Consider the following 19,960-nt stretch of genomic DNA (forward strand, 5'->3'; position numbering starts at 1 on the left):
CCAGAACCCATAATAGAAGAAGAGATTCAACTATAGGAAGTTGTTCTCTCGCCTCTACACACATGCTGTGATATTCCAGCATACTTGTGCACACACACACACACACCACACTCACATACCACACACACACACACACACACACACACACACACACACACACACACTATAAATTGAAAAAAAATATATTGGGGCCCTAATCAAGTGATTCTCAAACACTGTGTGTCATTCTGACACCGAGTTTTATTTTAGCTGTCCAGTAAGTTTCTGAGTGTTGCAGTATGTCTGAGGAGGAAAAGTCAGTGCTTTAGAAACAAGAGGAAGTTGCATTCTAACCTAAGCAGTGGCAGGTCTTCTTGAGTACCTGAGAAAGACAAGCCAGGATGAGGCAAAGATCCCAGTGATAAGTCAATGTGGACATGTTTTACAGCATGGAGTCAGTGTGGATGTGAGTAAAACTGTCTGTGTTTATTTCAGAAGAAACAATTGAGATAAATGTCTACAGTGCCTACTCCATTTGTAGAAGAAGGGTGCAGTATGTAGAAGAACCGTATTGCCTTGAGTGTGCTCTAAAGGCCTGCAAATCAATGCAACTAAAACAAACAAACTCTCAAGCCATAACTTTTTGTTTGTTTTTTACTATTTTTAAGGACATGGAAAGACATATCACAAACACGTTATTTTATTCAAGAGATTAGTTTGATGTTAGTCAAGGGGAGTGAAAGGTCTACTCCCCTTTTTTCCTCAGATGCTACAAGGGAATCTCACACTATTCACTCTGTGGAGAGCTGTGTGTATGCTCAGCTATTGGCTTTGCAGTGCCAGTAGCATTACAGAGACCTGGAATATGCCCATTTGAAAACTATCCTGAAACAATCTTGAAAACCAGTTCTTTAGAGTAGTTGCAATTTGAAATATAGCTCCTCTAAAGTGGAGGTGTTCAAGACTGCAGGTTTTATCCAGATATAACACAGTTATATCTGCCCCTCTGTTAAAATGGGATTCTTTCCACACAAAACGCTTATCAGTTATCAAAATATATGTGAGCTATAGTATATGTCAAATTTACAAAGGAAGTATATGCAACCATTGAACCCTCTTGTTTACTAATAGATCATCAAGTATTTGGGGAGTGAGGAAGAGGGGATGTGTGAAATGCTCCCTTTGATGGGAGTGGCTGTTATGCTATGAGCATAACAGTTTTCCACATAGACCCCGAGTATGAAGGGCAGTTGGAAGGTATCCCTGCATTTGAAGGAATATGGATTGGTGCCTGACTCCTGTCTGAGAAAACAAAAGTGGCCTGTGGGCACGGGCTCAATGCCCAGGGTTTGCTGAGACAGGGACTGTGGGAAATGCACACGATAAAGGAAGAAGCCAGCAGTCCCTGCTGCTCCAGGCTGACTGAGAGCTCACTAGCTGTGAACCTTGTGTGGTGCTGGCCACCAGCAACCCAGGAAGAAGAGAGACCCAAGAGAAGTGTCTCTGAGCAGCCTATACACATGGACTTGTGAGGGTTCAGCTGTGAACCTCTGCCCAGCCCAGGACACAGCCCACGGCCATTTCTGAACTGAGTATGCCCAGTGGTTCCCTGTTAGTTCAAACACTGAATTCCTTTGTCAGGGAGGAAAGTGACAGCTAAGGCAAACACTCCAGAGAGAAAGCAGCATGCAGAAAGGCACGGGGCACACAGAGGCTAGCAAATCTCCTGTGACAGATACACAGGATACCTGAGATAGACAGGGAAATAGCAGTACGCATGCATTAGCTCCTAATAACCAAGACTCTAGAAACCCCCTCACCAAAAAAAAAAAACAACAAAACAAACAAACAAACAAAAAATTGCTTTATTTTGTAGATTTAAAAAATCCCAATAGTCTTAAAGGTTTATTTTTATGTTTTAATTACATGTATTTGTGTGCCTGTGTCTGAGTCTGTACAGAAGTGAATCCACGTGCCTGTTAAGTCCAGAAGAAAAGCACTGGGTATCTTGGAACTAGAGTTACACTGCTCATGAGCCACTCAGTGCGAGCCCTGGGAAATGGACTCTGGTCCCCTGCAAGAGCAGGGTGTGCTCTTAACCCCTAAGCCACCACTCAGCTCCCCAGAGGCTCTTAAATCTGAAATCACATGATCGGATTTCTTTTGATAGGAGACATTGGTAGCATTGTAGTACCCAGAGCAGAAGACATTGGTGCCGAAAGGGCTGTCACAATAGCACAGCCAAAAGAGAAGTGGACAGGGCTGGGAGGAAGACATGCCAATGAGACAGTGTGGGGTCAGCAGTCACCGAAGAGGGCTAGGTGTAGGTGGAGAGGATTCGAGGATAACAGTGAAGACGCGTAAGGATGCTTCTGGACCCACTGCTTCCATCCCCCTTTCCTCCCTCTCTTCCTTTCTTTTTCTTTTTTCTTTTTCTCTTTTAAGGAATTCAAAGCTCATTTCAGACTTGTCAGGAACTCTTTCTGAGATGAGGTCTGAGATAGTAGCCAAGGATGACCAGGAATTACTGGTTATTCTGTCATCACTGATGCCCAAAAGCTGGATTACAGGCTGGGGTCACCACACCCAGGCAGGAATTTCCATATATACTTGCAAACTGGTTTCTATAGCAACTCCAGCCACACAGCAGCACAGAGGAGGGAACAGTAGCAATGAGAAGCCAGGGAAGCGTCACAGGAGCTTTTAGCTTAGTGCAGAAAGAAAACCAATTTGCCCTAGGAGCCACAGGGCAAATAGCTATATTCGTGCGTGTGTGTGTGTGTGTGCGTGTGTGTGTGTGTGTGTGTGCGCGCGCACGCACGCACACACACACACACACACACACACACACACACAGTGGGACAGTCCACACAAGGAGTTAGCAGATTCAGCCAATCACATCTTCTAGCTTTTTATGACCAACCACTCCCAGAAATTTGCCTCTCTGCTTTTATGACTATGCATTCAGGTGAATCCCACTCAATAGAAGTGTGGAATAAAACAGCTGTGGAGAAAGCTTTTTAGAATAAAACTGCAGAAAGAGATCACAAAGAGGCTCTTGGATAAAGGATTTACCGCTTTCTTCTCTTAAATTTTATTCTATTTACTTATCAGGGAGGGCACGCATGCTACAATCTGCATGTGCCGGTCAGGGTTCACCGAGTCAGTGCTCTCCTATATTCAGGTCCTGGTCTCAGTCTCAGGCTCTTGGGCTTGGAGGCAGGAGCATTTACCCACTGAACAATCTCTTCAGCCCTCACTTCTCATATTTAAGTCATTCCTTCCTTCACTAAGGCAAAGTGATTCACCACGTAAAGGGCATAAAGCAGAAGTATATTAAAACTGGTGGTGGTTAGAATGATTGTGGGCAGCAGCGACCAGTCGAAGGAATGTAGGTTTTAGTTAGAAAACTTAGGTTTGAGCCTACAATTATTAATGTACTGTTCTCCAGAATACACTGTTCTTTATGCACAATCTGTAAACATGCAATTCACCCTGGAAGAATATAAAAAGTAGAACAAACATATGGAGAAAACAACATATTTTACTAATAATTGAAAAGATACTTTTTGTAAATAAAAGTTTTGTTCCATTCAGTCAGGACAGTGTTTTTTTCCCTTATAAATTAAAACACACACACAAAAATGAGTGCCGTGTATTAACAAGGGCTGAGACTCGATACGGGAGGTCGATGTTTTCACCCTGTATGGAAGGTGATTCTGCTATGAGAATCTTCCAACAGAGAGAAGCCTTCAGCCGACAGTCTTTTGTGGTGCTATTTATAGTGCAGAAACTGAAAGCAACCTAAATGTCCATCAGAAAGACAGCTCAGTAATCCTACTTACAGTCCGTATCATGTTTACAAAGCTGGAAAAATGTTCATCATGAATTTAAATTAACTTTAAAAAAAACCCACCACTTATGCACAGTTGTTGGATTTGAACTCTTCAAAAAGGAATATTGACCTGAAAAGATAGACTACAATAAGAAATACTGGGCATCTTATGTCTTTTCTCATTTCTATAATCAATATTATTTTAAAACTATAAAATTTTAGAGTTGTACCTGTTCTTCATATTTATTTTGTAAAAGTATTTGAAGCTTTAAACATTATCTTCTAGAATAATTTCCCCAAATGGTATGCCTAAAAGCAGATGTTTAAAAATGCAATCCTAGGATCACACATTCTCTCTCTTTTTTTTTTTTTTTTCATTCACAAGTCGACAAAAGAAACCGATGTTACAATTACACCCGCCATACCTTCAGATTGTCCGGCAGCTCTGACCGCCCAGCATAGCCAGGGTTCATTGTTATAAAGACCGCGCACGTGGGGTCAAGTTTTAGCTCTGTCCCTTCAAATACCAGAAGCTCAGTGCCTGCGTTAATACCTGTGGTAATCAAAAGTTCCATGACTTAGCAGTGCCACAGCGTGTGCCATTCGCTGGCCACCCCCAGCCCCCAGTTCTACTGTTTTCACATGCTGTATAGCCAGAGAGGCTCGTTACCTCTTTGGATAGTAAGGATTTGTTGAGCAACCACAGAAAGTACTTCCAAATCAATTCTATTAAACTCATCAAAGCAAGCCCAGGCTCCACAAGATAACAGTCCCTGGGAGGAAAGAATAATAAAATTTTTCAACTTTATCTGATTGAATATTACATTGAAATGATGCATTTTTCACCTGATCTTCTCAGGGATTTAATATCCTATCAAGGAAATTGCTTATTCACTTTTATCTTTAAAGACAGCTCATTTTTTTCATTACCAATTCATTATTCTAGGTGTATAAAGAGTTTGATCAACTGGAAAACTTTCCAATTTATTGCCTTCACTCTGTGTATATCTTTAGGCATTTAGAGGTTCACCTATAATTTCCAGGCCTTTACTTTTTATTTACAAGTTGATTTTATTTGCTTTTTTAAAAGAATGGGTTGTAATAATCCTCTATGCAACATGACTTCTGTTACCAGAGATACTGCTTTGTAATCAGAATACCCAAATAGCCAACTAACATTCAAGGCCCAATTTATAATCCTAAGAAAGGATTGCCTCACAGATAAGTGCTGAACTCCATGCACATCAAAGATCGGTAAGTCTTCAGAGAACACACTACCCATTACTTTGATTTTCAATGAATAATACAATAAAAGGTTTAGTTGTCACAGAAAACAAGCTGTTTAACATTATATATGCAAATATGTAAATTGTGATATTTTAAAAAATAATGACTGAATGATTATGAGGTTTTTGATAGTATAAATTAAACCTTTATTTGTACTTCCACTGTTCAGCATGAACATCATGCCAAAAGTATATCTGTATAATCAATTCATGTTTACCAATAAGCAAATTTAGTTCTATTGAAGTAGATCAATCTAAATCTATTCTATTATGATAAAGGAGACAGGCATTGCTTTAAACACATTGGAATGTACTATTTCTTCAAACCATATTTAGGATTTTCTCACTTTGCCATTTATTTCTTAGTCATTGTGGCAAGTTTAGATGACACTAAAGACAAATTAAATGTCATTCTCATGTTTTCCTATTGTTTTATTTATTATTTGACTTCCTTAAAAAACTCCCATTATGTTTCAACATCACACATGTAAAATTGTTAATAATGACCACTGGGTATAACTCAAATAAACAGTTCACTGTATTGGTAAGAATAATATATTTTTTGTTATTTTAGATTTTGAAATTGTTAATTTTGCTGAAGAAAAAATTTAAAAGAAGATAGTACAGAATAGTTAAACTGCATTTGGAGACTCACAAAACAAAAAGAAAAGAAAGAAAGGAAGGAAGAAAGGGAGGAAGGGAGGAAGGGAGGAAGGGAGGAAGGGAGGAAGGGAGGAAGGAAGGAAGGAAGGAAGGAAGGAAGGAAGGAAGGAAGGAAGGAAGGAAGGAAGGAAGGAAGGAAGAAAAAAGAAATGCAGAGTCCACGATCCCGAACAGATGATTCTGTGCTCAGCAGCCCCACCTAGCATGTTCAGGAACTACAGCCTCTAGAAACAAGCTGCTCAAGTGGCCTCCAAGCAGGCACTTCACACCTTTGATTTCCCTTTTCAAAATCTTACAGACCTCTAGAATCTGACAGATTTGGATAATTAAGCACTCCAGAGGCAGAGGCAGAGGCAGGCAGATCTCGAGTTCAAGGCCAGCCTGATCTACAAAGAGAGTCCAGGATAGCCAAGGTTGTACAGAGAAACCCTGTCACATAAACAACAACAAAAACAAACAAAACAACAAAAAACAAAAAGACATGGTGAACAGGGAGGTGTGTCGTCAGCCAGGGGCCGTGTCTTTTGGGTCTGGGGAGGTGGCTCAATTGGTAAAAATGCTTGACACACAAACATTAGAATGTGAGTTCAATCCCTGGCACCCACAGGAAAAGGCTGGGCATAGTGATACACTCTTACAATCTCAGTGCTGGGAGGCAGAGCCAGACCCCTCACTGGGACTCACTGGCTACCCAGACTAGCCTATTTGGCAGCTCTAAACCAGTGGGAAACAAAGTGGAATGTAATTGAGAAGCATGCACACTCACAAACACACGCAGGCACATGTATGGACACATATGCACACTATTAAAAAAATAAGAGTTATATGCTTCCAAAGCTAAGAGGTGTCTGTAATAGTAAATTAATGAATTTTGAAACTTATTGCTAAATCAGCACACAGGTTAAAAATATCTTTGGAATTCCACACCACAGCCTTTTTTTTTTTCTTTCTTTCAGAATGAGTTGTAATAACCCTCTGTGCAATCTGACTTCTGTAGCCAGAGAGACTGCTCTGTGGTTAGAGTGCCCAAATGGCCAAATAACATTCCTAAGTCTAAGACCCCATCAGGACCAGTGAGGCAGGGTGACCTCCACCGTAGAGCCAGGAGGGAGGCCAAGCTCACTTGTCCTGAGACTTGCTGAGACGTGTAATTTTACCTTTACAAGGCACAGTAGAGCTTCTGTTGGCATTCTCTTGTGTCTTTCTGTAGCTCCCTTTTCATCTCTGATCAACTACCCTACTGAAAAGAAAGGAGGAATCACTACAAACCTTAAAGAACTTTCCTAAAGCCAAATAATCCAGCCCATCGGAGCAGTTGAAAACGACACACTGTTTAGCCACAGCTTTTGCTAAATCCTTGGTGGTTTCTGTCTTTCCAGTGCCAGCTGGACCCTCTGGTGCTCCTCCAAGGTGCAGGTGAAGGGCTCCAAATAAGGTCCTAGCATAAAATAAGTACAAAGAATCATAAACTTCGGCAAAATAGAAGATTAAATTGAATCCTAAATGCCATCTCCTCTTTCATGATTTCTTCCTTCCTGCTAACCTCAGAAAATCTGTCAGCACATTACTTTGTTATCAGTTTTACTTCTAAGAGTAGATAGATGATAGATAGATAGATAGATAGATAGATAGATAGATAGATATAGGAGAAAGAAAGAAAGAAAGAAAGAAAGAAAGAGGAAGGAAGGAAGGAAGGAAGGAAGGAAGGAAGGAAGGAAGGAAGGAAGGAAGGAGAGATAGGTAGGTAGGGGAGTAGGTGGATGATCAATGGATGGATGGACAGATAGATGGATGGGCAAATGACTGGACAGATGGGTGGCTGTGTGGGTGGACAGATGGACAAATGGATGGGTAGGCAGGCAGACAGGTAGAATGCATGTGCATATACATATTTATATACATAAAAATTTAGAACAAATGTACTTTTGGAATTCAATCCTGAATTCTGGTCAATGTGGAGAATCCAGCTGACCCTGTGAATGCCCGACCTTATTAGAAGAGTATAGAAATGTCACATGGAAGAAAATAATTTTAAAGCCCACAGCAATCACTTAAAGAATAAAAGGTATCTTCAGTAAGGGGATTCAATGGTTGAGACATGATTAGGTGCAAATCTGGAGAGATACATATTATTTGCATGTGTTTAATTTTGGCAGCACAGATATGAAATCATCATGATTGAGCAAGAAGGAAGGGGAAGTGGGATGGATTCACCTCTTTGTACCTTTCATGGAAATTTGAAATGGTGCTTTGTCTCTAACAGAAACCACATTTCCTCCACCAGCCACCAGGAGGACAAGAAGGGCAAGCAGAGAAGGGACAAGGAAGCCCACAATCTTAGCTTTCATGGAGGATGGTCTGGGTAACAGGCCTGTACTGCTCCTCAAGATGGCACTGGGTCAGATTTCCATTTCTCATTGCATATGAGCCAAAACTAAGGGGAATTTTTTTTTCCTGAACCTGAGAAAAACCTTAAGCCTTCCTCAGAGGTGAAACAAACTGTGGCTGTGTCCACAACTGACATCTTCAAAGGCAGCAGGGGGCAGCCTTTCTTACAAGTCATGCTCACAGTGAAAACTGGAAGAAAAGACAGCTGTTGAGGCAGACATACAGTAGGAGCAGCAGATGAACAGAGACCTGTGGGGGTTACCACTCACGGAGCATCCTGTCTGGCCCTCTTTGGTTCCTAGTGGTCAGAATCTATCAACCTCTCCCCGCTCCTCTCTGTCTCTCTCTGTGTGTATATATCCATCGTTCTCTCTGAGGCAGAGGCCAATTTTATAAAAGAGACAACTTGAAATTCTACAGTAAAAGTATATCCAATAAACTCTTGAAAACTCAGTGAAAGGTTAAATATCAGAATAAACATAAGGAAATAAAATTATATGTTAGGAAGGTAAATATGAGAGTTAGAGATCAAATACAAGAAAAAGTAAAGGGCACAGAATAAAGAAGGGAGAAAATGGTGAAGAGACAACATTTAAATGCCAATGACTGAGAACTTTCCAGAATGGAAGAAAGACATGAACAGAAAAAAAGAATCCCAAGTAACATAAAAAAATTTTTTCTAGTAACATTAGAGTGATCTTTAATAACCAAGAGAAAGATCCTTAAAAAATATAACAGAGATAAAGTTAATGATTAAAATAGTATTTAGTTATACTGACTACTATAAAATAAGTGAATTAAGATCAAAATTAAGGCTCTGGGGATATAAAACATACATTACAATTATTTTAATGAATCCAAATAGTTTGCTAATCATATTAAATGTAAGTGGATTAAATTCACTAGTGAAGGACAGCGAGTCCTTTTCTTTCCATGTGATCTAATCCCCTTACCATGTAACAGATCACCTCCACTCAGATCTTCCCTAGCACACTCAGAGGGACTCTCCTGTGAGCTCTGCTCCCGTCCAGGTGACACAGCCGTGGCACCTCAGGCTTCCCTCTGTACCCACTCAGGACACTTTATTGCAGCTGATTTCTAATCTAGCTTTCCCATTTGATGAAAAAACACCCGAGTGATCCAATCTGTGTCTTTTTCTTTTATGAAGCTGCAAACAATAGCATATTTTTATTTATCCTATGTTCTGCCAAGGTTATTATTACCAGATAATGAAACGGTGTGCTATATTGTTTTCTAGTCATATTCATTTTGGCATGTATATACTCCATCTTTGCTCTATGCTACCAGAGTATACAGCTTGTGTCTTGAATGAGTAGATGAAATTGATGACCCAGCCATAAGGAGACTCTGACATCAGCACTATGCTCTACCTGAAAGTCATCATAATTCGTAAGCAAACATGTGAGAAGTCAGTATGTTCTCCAAAAGCATTCACAATTCTGAGTATCCTCTAAGCGTGCATTTTAAAACTGCAGCCCAGTATTCTTTATTTAATCCTTTATCCCAGAAAATGTGGTTCTGTTGGAGACAAGGTAAAAATAGCACAGTCTTTTCCACGAAAAGGTCCAATAAAAAATACAAAGTATAGCAAGCATGCTTCAACCCACTGTGAGAAGTAAGACAGAGGAAGAAACAGTGTGTGACGGGGGATTCAACAGGGAAGTTGTATGGAAGAACTAACGTTGATGATGAAAGGATGCACAAGACCTGTGCAAGCTCAGGTCAGACAGACTCTCAGCACAGAGAGAGGAGGTGGCACGGAGTCCCACCTCTAGATGGGGCACTATAGGAGAGGCAGTGTTTGCTTTCTAGGGATGTTACCCTGGTAGGCCAAACACATTCCAGGGAACACCAACACACCCAAGAGGACATGACAGCACCAACTGGGACTGACAGACTGAAAAAAGTAAACAAGAGGACACTAAGTTGGGTAGATATGGAACGGGGGTAGGTCTGGGAAGAGACAACGGAGGGGAGTGAATAGGATAAAACTATAATATATGTTTATTGCTGTCTTCTATGATGTACAATCTGGGAGGCAAAGAAAGCTTAATACATAAAATAGCTAATTTGCACTGGGAATAAAGTGTAAGTGTGAAGTACCTATGAGCCATCAAAGGAGACACCCAGAAGGCATGTGCACTGTGGGGGAGAGGTCCACACACAGTTCTTTAGGACTCAAGTGATTAAGGTTTGGATGTAAACAATCTGGAAATCATGGGACATGGACACAGAACTCTAGAAAATTCACCATTTCAGGGGAAAAAAATCTCAAATGATCTAAAAAAAAAAAAAAGCCAGAGATGTTGAGGAAGACAGAAGGAAGGGGGGGCAGGATAGAAAGTGCTAACCACTGCGGTTCCTAAGAATACTGTGATCCCAGAGATGAAAAGGAGAAACCAACAGAGAATGAGATAATGAAATTTGAGAGGAGACTTAAGGGGCTGGGAAACCACACAGAATACGTGTGTAGATTGCGAGGTAAAAAGAATCAACTCTAACTCAGTTAATTGCCTTTAACTCTATCATTGGTCGTGTGTGTGTGTGTGTGTGTGTGTGTGTGTGTGTGTGTGTGTGTGTCTGTGTGGTTGTTGTCCACCCATATTTGAATGGCAGTGTTTACCTGTAGCAGCGGTCTGTGAGTGGGGTTATAACTAGTCTAGGGGAATTGCCCAGATATTCATAGCCGTATCGCAAACCAGCATTGATCATCTTTGTTTCTAACTGATTTTCCTAGGATCAATTAGAAAAATACGGAATTGGTTAGAAAGCAAAATTGCAAACAAGAAATGGCAAGATCTTTAATAAGGAATATCCATAGCGCATTTGTTTAGAATTATCTTTCAGACATCAGTTCTCTTACAGGAAGAATTCCATAGCTAGTTTCCTGGATGAATAATAGAAATCAATGGCTTCCACGTTTTTCATAGAATATTTTAAAACATGTTCCCTTTCTCTTCCGTATTATTCCTTGTTTTCTTCACTATGGAGCACCACCACTGTCTTAGTTAGGCTTTTATTGCTGTGTAGAGACACTATGACCGCAGCCACTCTTTTTTTTTTTTTATTTTTTCCGCAGCCACTCTTATAGAGAAGAACATTTAACTGGGGCTGGCTTACAGAGGTTTAGTCCATTATTGTCATGGCAGGAAACATGGCAACACACCGGCAGGCATGTGCAGAAGTAGCTGAGAGTTCTGCGTATGGCTCGTCAAACAGCGGGAAGGAAAGCAGCACCGGGCCTGGCGTGAGCGTCTGAGACCTCTCAGCCCGGTGACACGCTTCATCCAACGAGGCCACATCTACCAGCGCCGTTCCCCGTGAGTACATGGCGGCCACTTTCCTCCAGACCTCCACGAGCCCTACCACAGTTCCACAGCCGAGGACCCGGTGCCGACTGAGCTAGGCACCTTGTTTACAATCTAATGAGGGGAGAGCTGGCTTCTGAAACGAGGATTACATCGCCCACGCTCCTCCCACCAAATGGCATGGCCCTGAAAAGGCTCAGAGGGTGCTGGTTCCTATCTGTCTCCCGCACATACCTTCCAAGACTTGCATGGAATCCTGAGAACTGCTGGCCCCCCGCCTCTCCCACGCTTAGCAGGCTGCCGCCATAACTGTCTCTGCCCCTCCTCCCTTCACAGCCATGACTAGCATCACCATCCACCCGGACGGCCTGAAAAACTCCTTCCTTAAGGGAAAATGTTTCTGGGCTCTTTAATCACTAAACCAGACCAGAGACTTTTGACTCATACCTCACTTAGACCCATCAGAAACGGAAAAACACGATTTTAAGCTGACTAACCCCAACATTTTGTAAATTGCATAACAATGCCTTGAAACTGGACACGTATGTTAATATATAATAATACATTTGGATATAAATGGAGGTATGTAAATATAGATACTGATGATAATGGAATAATTATTGGCTGCCTTAATTTTCAGTCTGGAGAATCTTATATAGGAAGTCATCAGCAAAACAACAAAATCCTGACTTACTGACCCTGTTACACAGCTGGGCAGGCAAGCGTGCCTTTAAAAGCTCTGAGCTGAACTGCTGTGTGAGGCCACTTACTTGCCAGTAGTACCTAAGCTGACTTAACCATTCGAAGTCGCTGTCATCGCTGATTTTTTTCTTTACAAGGTTTGCAAGGACATCTCTAGCATGAACGTCCAATACCACAAGGGCTCCCAGGGTAACACGGTTCTGCTTGGACAATTTGCCACGGACCAACGTGACAATGTCATCAATTTGACGATTACATTTCTCCAAGTATTGCTCAAGGACCTGAAAAAAAGAAGATATAATTTCCCAGTGCGATCAGAAGCATTGTGAACAAAAACATTTTGAACTAGTATATTTATGCAATGTAAATATATATGTGTGTGTGTGCTTTTTCTCATATATAGATATATATTCTCACATGTAGGAGATATCCTCTGCATTTGATCATAATTTCTGTGTAATTTAAAAATAATCTACAACAAGGTTTTAAGTAAACAAACCTATAGGGCAGACACAGAGGGCAAATGTGGCTCATGGCAGCCTCTCTTTTTTTTCTACCCCTCTTCTGTTCTCTGTGGTTATGTTGGAGCTGTCAATCTTATTACCCCATCTGTATGGGACATGAGGGAGGGGGAAACCTAGTCAGAGCCAACCCTGGCTCTCCCCAAGGGCTCAACAAAGTGTTTTTCCCTAGACTTTGTCAACTGTGAGTCTGTGGGTCTAAGCTACAGAAAACATTACCCTCCTAACAGAGATCTCTAGAGAGCAGAGCAGAGACAGACAGAGAAAACGGCACCAGAAAGCAATGAAACCCTGAGACACTCAGGACACCTCTTTTCCCTTTGCTCTCATGAGTCCTCCGAGCATTTTTCCATAAGCTTGCTACATGAGGTTTGAGCTATCAGTACTGTTAAGGCTTAAGTATGATTTTCATGTGCCCCTTGATAGTTCCTGTGCCGGGGGCTTGATCTTCAGTGTGGCAGTACTGCGCTGGTGGGAGCTGTGAGAAACAGGGCCTGTGGACCGGGTCGTGAACATCACCCGTGGGGGGTTTGGTGAGTTTCATGGAGCTAGATTCACTCCCAGTGAGAATGGGTTGTACTCTGTTTTGGATATGAAGTGTTCCCCAGAGGGCTTGGGTGTTGGTGACGGCATTGCTGGGAGGTGTCAGGGGGTGGGCCTTATCGAAGCAGGTCGATGGGATGTGTCCTTAGAGGTCCAGCGGATCCTTCCTCTTCTTTTTCTCTTCCCTTTTAATTCTCTCTCTTTCTTTCTTTTCCTATTTTTCTTCCTTTCCCTCTCTCTCTCTTTTTTTTTCCATGAGCCAAAATAAATCTATCTTCCTCTAAGTTGACTATCACAGGCATTCTGTCACAGTGATGGAATGCTGACACAGTTGTTAAAGGGGAAGTTGGCCCTTTGTCAGTCGCTGCTGTTCCTCTCATACTATGTGTCTTTCTCTAGTGACTATCTAGCCATGGTACCATCCACCATGTTGAGATGTAACCAGGAGGCCCCCAACAGAGTCCAAAACCAGGCAGGGATGCTTAAATCCTGGACTTGCAGCCTACAGATGTAATAGAAATAATCCTCTTTTCTGTATGAAGTAGCTACCTTCTGGTATTTTCTTAGAGCAACAAAAAGGAGCAAAGAAATAATAATGATAATAATAATAATAATAATAATAAATAATGCCAAATGATTTGGTTTATATCGAGCTAAGGTAAGTTCTAAGGAACAGGCTTGCTTTGAAGTCTCTCAGTAGATAAGAAAATTCAGAACTGGAAGAGGATTTGTGATGAAAGCAAATTAAAATCAATGAAAAATATTGTGTTTAAGGTAACTGTCACTATGCTCCTGGTTAGAAACTGATTAGCCAGTTTCTTGGCTCTCATACTTTTTAATAAATGCCAGGAAGTTTATTTCAGTCCTGTTTGTATGAGGCAATGATAAAACCAACAAACCAGCCTCTAAGGAAGTGAACAGTTTAGAGAACCATGCCGGGGACAAGACATGCCTTCCTTGAAGGTTTTACTTCTTTAATTATTACTTTAACAAAAGCTCTTTATTCGGGCACTTGTGGGGCTTAAACACCATTTCTTTTCTATTATGTACATGAGTGATTTGCCAGTAATTTGCTTCTTAAGTAATAAAAACTTAACTTCTGTTTCATCCATGTTTAGCCACATAAGTGTTTAAATATATGAACTTCACTGTATTTAGGGGTGACGCTAGTTTGGGATCTGAGAGTAACACAGCACACGCTTATCCTCTCATCAGCACAGCTCAGCACCTCTCAGCCTCCCCGCCAGCCTTCACATTCTATCACAACAAGATAAAAAATTAACATCTGGACACATTGGCTGCACATTCTAACTGCACACCCACAGAAATTTATCTGTCCTGGGAAAATGCATTTTCCTGCAACAGAACAATGATGTTAGAACTGAAATTTGGCTCCAAAATATTAAAGCTAAGCTGTTTTGGAATTATATTGTATGAATCAAGGAGAATCTAATTAAACTGGAAAAAAATTATATAATGTTCTTATCCCATTTTATTCCTACCCAACATTCTTCTAGTGAGCCGGACAAGGTAAAGGTAGCCACCACAGTGTTATCTGGAACTGATTCTTTTCCTCACGCCTAGACCCTTCTACCTTTCTAGCCCAAAAGCTGACTCAAAATCGCATTCATACTTTCAGTCTCCAAAGCGCTACAACCGTGACATTACTTCCAGTTATTTTATGGACCCTGTGATATCTCCCATAGTCCCGTTTCACAACCAGCACTTATTGAATAGGGAAATGGAAACACAAATTCTGAGGGGAGCGTGTGCTCCGTGTGCATCAGTGTAGGAAGCGGCCGCGGTCTTAAGCTCCAGGAAAGTCTAGGTGTTTGCTTTGGCCACTCAACCAAGGCATCAGTTCCAAGTGTGAGCCACTCCTCTGTTAGGAGAAGATTATCAACACAGAGAATAGTAAAGGTGCATGGTAGAGACATCTAGGGACGCTGCATGCTCACACTGTCACCGAAACTCCACGCCCTGCTATTCTGGCACCTGAAAACCCTTGATCCATTATCACGTACTTTCTCCTTCCTGCAGAAAATCAAGTGACAGTGTTGATGAGGTAGGACGACTTACGCATATGCAACTCAGTCCTTCCTCGTTGGAATCTGCCTACCCTAAGAGAACAAGCAGTTCTCTCCAGCTTCAACACTTACTTAGTTATCAACAGCACCTTAAAGTCCTATCAACTTCCTCATCAAAAATATATTTAAAATTCGTTGCTTTAAAGTAAGGATCAGTAACTATCAAATTCCAGTTGATCCATTGGTTAATTATAAGTTGTCCTACTTAAACTCCTACTTCAACTATAAGAAAAGTGTGTTATTGACTAAGATATGCCTTTGAGATGGAGTCCATACCTTAAACTTTTAATGAGGCCACGACCTATGGCTAGGCAGGTCACAGGCCCTAGGGGAAAACCTAAGTGCTATTATTTTTCTAAATGGATATTGCAATATAGTGACTCTTATTGACCTACTTGCTATGCCTATAGATCGGTGCATTGCTCAGCCCTCATCAGAGAAGATGCTTCTCAAAGTAGATGGTAATTAACACAGAGACCCACAACTGGTCGGCATGCACAGAGTAGGAGCCTCTAAAGTGTTCTGCCTACATGGAATGTCTCTATCACATGCACATCCTCATGTATGCATGTGTGCATGGCTTAGGCATCTGTATGGGAAAAAAGGGGCAGATGAAATCCCAGCATGGGTAAATGGAGGTGGGCACAGAGTCCACACCCCTAGCCAAGAAGCTATTGGCATTTGAATGCTGCTTGGAGAGGGAGAGTCAGCTCTCTTCCGTGGTGTGACACCTGGTGTACAGCTCACACTCCAGAGCAGGCCTCACACCCAGAAGTAGTCAGGCAACATGAAATGAACTTGATGGGTTAAAAAAAAAAATTGCCCAATTAAATTTACAAGAACCAGAAAGAGCTCTGAAATGTTGACTGGCCTGATACACACATTATTATAGTATTGTTGAAAACAAACAAACAAACAATACTATGGCTCTTTAAAGTTTCCAACACTGGATGAGATTTCTAACTTGCAGAATGTCTCAAAGTTTCAAGTAGAGTATGAAGATTAAAACACACCAAAGAATCCCCTTGATCTACTTTATTTGTCTTATTGCTCTGGCAAGGACTTCAAGAACTATGATGAGGAGAGAGAGAGTGGGCAGCCTTGCCTTGTCCCTGATTTCAGTAGGCTTGACTTAAGTTTCTGTTTAGTTTGATATTGGCTATAGGCTTGCTGCATATTGTCTTTACTATGTTTAGCTATATGCCTTGTATCCCTGATCTCTCCAAGACTTTAAACATGAATGAGTGTTGGATTTTATCAAATGCTTTTCAGCATCTAAGGAGATGATTATGTGGTTTTTTTTTTTCTTTTAGTTTGTTTATATGGTGGATCACATTGATAGATTTCTGTATATTGAACCACCCCTGCATACCTGGGATGAAGCCTACTTGGTCATAGTGGATGATATCTTTGATGTGTTTTTGGATTCAGCTTGTGAGTATTTTGAGTATTTTTGCATCAATGTTCATAAGGGAGATTGGCCTGAAATTCTCTTTCTTTGTTGGGTCTTTGTGAGGGTTAGGTATCAAGGTGACTGTGGATAATCATACTGAAATCTGTACACCTAAAGAAGCTAAGCAAGAAGGAGAACCCTGGGTAAGATGATCAATCCTCATTCAGAAAGGCAAATAGGATAGACATTGGAAGAGGGAGAAAACAGGGAACATAACAGGAGCCTACCATAGAGGGCCTCTGAAAGACTCTACCCAGCAGGGTACTGAAGCAGATGCTGAGACTCATAGCCAAACTTTGGACAGAGTGCAGGGAATCTTATGAAAGAAGGGAGAGATAGAAAGACCTGGAGGGAACAGGAGCTCCACAAGGAGAGCAACAGAACCAAAAAATCTTGGCCCAGGGGTCTTTTCTGAGACTGATACTCCAACCAAGGACAATTCATGAATATAACCTAGAGCCCCTATTCAGATGTAGCCCATGGCAGGTCAGTATCCAAGTGGGTCCCCGAGTAATGGGAACAGGGACTGTCTCTGACATGAACTCAGTGGCTCCTCTCTGATCACCTCCCCCTAATGGGGGAGCAGTCTTATCAGACCACAGAGGAGGACAAAGCAGCCAGTCCTGATGAGATCTGATAGGCTAGGGTCAGATGGAAGGAGAGGAGGACCTCCCTTATCAGTGAACTTGGGGAGGAGAATGGGAGAAGAGGAAGGGAGGGAGCTAGAGCTGGAATACAAAGTGAATAAAGTGTAATAATTTCTTTAAATGAAAAAAAAATACTTGCTGGCCTTCTCAGAGGACCTGAGTTTGTTTTGAAACACCCACATCAGGCAGCTCACGTCTGCCTGTAATTCCAGCTCCAGGGAGCCTGGTATTCTTCTGGCCTCTGCAGGCTCTGGACTAACATATAATATACACTTAGTCATATGCATGCTTGTAAATAAAAATGTTTTTGTAAACATAAAAAAATACCAAAGAGGTTTTCTTTACGTTTGCAGATATTCCCCAAAGATCAAAGACAAATGAAAGCTAATAAAGTGAATTTACATGAGAAAGGGGAAATTTTCACTCCAACTCTTTCCTAGTTGAGTCAGTGTTCAACAAAAAGCCTGGAATGATGTGGACATTCACAGTATCTATGATGAGGGAAGAATGTTCAACATTCCTTCCGTCTCAAAAAGGAGCAACACATTAAGACTAATGTATGCTTTTATTTTTTAATTAATAGCAGCCATCCAAATAATGTTAAAACCATATGCTCAAATATATTTGAGTATTTGTATTAAGCAGAACTTAAAATATTCACTTATTCAAAATCAGTACATTTAAAATAAAAATGGTCAAAATAAGTGAACCGATGTTTTTTCTATTCAGGATAATTTAACTCAGGGAACAAAAGAAAATTCTATTATTCTATACCTGCCCAATATTTCTGAGATTTGTAACTTTCTTGGTTCTATGACGACTCTAGTCATAAAGGAAGAACAATGTGCAAACAAGACTGAGAGCTAAGCACCCTTGATTCTGACAGGATGTGAATAATGAAATTGGTTCAGACATAAATCTTGAATAATAATGTATTTTTAATATATTTTATTTTTAAAACCTGTAACTTGGCTTGCAGCAAAAAGTGTCCTTTTGAATGGGCTATCTTCAGTTTGTACTTCAGGGTGAGTGCATTCTGGGTATTACCGCTATTCTCTCAATTCTGAAAAGTGTGTAATAAAAACTTACCTCTTGCCCCTTTGCCATTGAGTCTTGGACTTCTAATGTCCAAAAGGTTTGGGATACACAGAGAACAGTCTGCCCAGGCCAATCTCTTACCCAATTAATTCGTTCATTTTTTGTATAGGCAGCAATTGCATCTCCAATCACCTATTTTTAAAAAAAAGGTAAAAATGAACATTCTAGAACAAGAGATCCATTAAAGAGGTAAACTATTAAACTAAATTGATTCATACCACTCACTAACTTTATATATCATGCTTATTCAGTTAATGGACTCGCATAAAGCGTGTGATTAAATACTTACCTACAAGGTAATTTATATGAACAGGCACATTACATATTCTGTCAAGCATTATCAACTTATACAAGCCACATTTCTCAAATTATTATATGACCAGTTTTAGGCAAAGATATCATAGATGCATTTGTGTTGGCCAAATTTGTACAATTTTGGTACAAAGTGTAAGTTCAAGTAATTTCAAAATGTCAGCCACCAAATTTGTAGCACGTGATTTTTGTTGAGTTCAATCAGTTTTCCAGGGTATCTCATGTGCAGGTACATACAATCACCTACCTGACACCCGTGGTCCACACATAGGTCAGACGCACAAGGCAATACTGACAGGCATATGAGACAGATGGACGGCTCTTTCACGGCAAGCGGAAGGCTAACGGCCTGTAAAGTCTAACTTATGGTCTTTGTTACACATTTCAGTGGGAGGTATGTCTACTTTTTCTACAAGATCTCAATGGGAAATACTCCAATCTGCCATCTATACCAACCAAAAATAGCAACATCCTCTGGGAAATGGCACCTACTTAAGTGTTTAGATTTCAGAAGGGACTGTCAGAATTAGAGTTTCCAGAGCAATATATAGAAATATATAGTTTTAAGAACACTTACAACTTTCCAGACTTCTGGTTTAGCTGGACTTTTACAGAACAATGCCAACGCGCCAAGAGGTAACTGCCACTGCTAATGACATTTTTAAACAAACCACAAAAACCGCAGGCAGGATAGATGAAAAAGCAAATGGCTATAGAATGGGAGAAAAAAATGAGGATACCAGGCACCTCAGACAGAGGACCCAAGATGAATCTAACCCAAAAGCCTCCCCTCCCAGGGGCTAGCCCGCATGGTACCAGAAGTTACCATCTGGGCTTTCAAAGGAGGGAACCAACCAGCAATCTCATCCAGCTGTGCGGCCAATAAACCACTTCAGCAACCAGCACGGCAAGATATCCCTAAGGGTGCAGCAGTGGCTGCATACACTGGCAGCAAACAACCGCTCTCTAATTTGACTGACAGCTCTCGCAACATGAGAGAAATCATTCCTGGTACTGGAACCTAGTCAGCTACCTGCAGCTAAAGTCATGGCTCGTGGGGGAGAATTAAAACTGCCACTTTACCAAAACAGCAGATGCCCTAACTATATTCCAAATA

At 41.0% G+C, this 19,960-nt stretch overlaps 1 protein-coding gene across 1 annotated transcript in view; it reads right to left on the minus strand.

The window, feature by feature from the left end:
• Dnah7 (dynein axonemal heavy chain 7) overlaps nucleotides 1–19,960 on the minus strand; it is a 253,456-nt gene that overhangs the window by 153,922 nt on the left and 79,574 nt on the right. The window contains exons 22-27 of the mRNA XM_060368356.1: nucleotides 18,523–18,663; nucleotides 12,251–12,463; nucleotides 10,796–10,905; nucleotides 7,033–7,201; nucleotides 4,485–4,587; nucleotides 4,240–4,367 (exon numbers count right to left, since the gene is read on the minus strand). Of these exons, the coding sequence (XP_060224339.1) occupies nucleotides 4,240–4,367; nucleotides 4,485–4,587; nucleotides 7,033–7,201; nucleotides 10,796–10,905; nucleotides 12,251–12,463; nucleotides 18,523–18,663 (864 nt within the window). The remainder of the gene's footprint in view (nucleotides 1–4,239; nucleotides 4,368–4,484; nucleotides 4,588–7,032; nucleotides 7,202–10,795; nucleotides 10,906–12,250; nucleotides 12,464–18,522; nucleotides 18,664–19,960) is intronic.

The sequence above is a fragment of the Meriones unguiculatus genome, chromosome 15, assembly GCF_030254825.1.
Source record: "Meriones unguiculatus strain TT.TT164.6M chromosome 15, Bangor_MerUng_6.1, whole genome shotgun sequence".
Lineage (NCBI taxonomy): Eukaryota > Metazoa > Chordata > Mammalia > Rodentia > Muridae > Meriones > Meriones unguiculatus.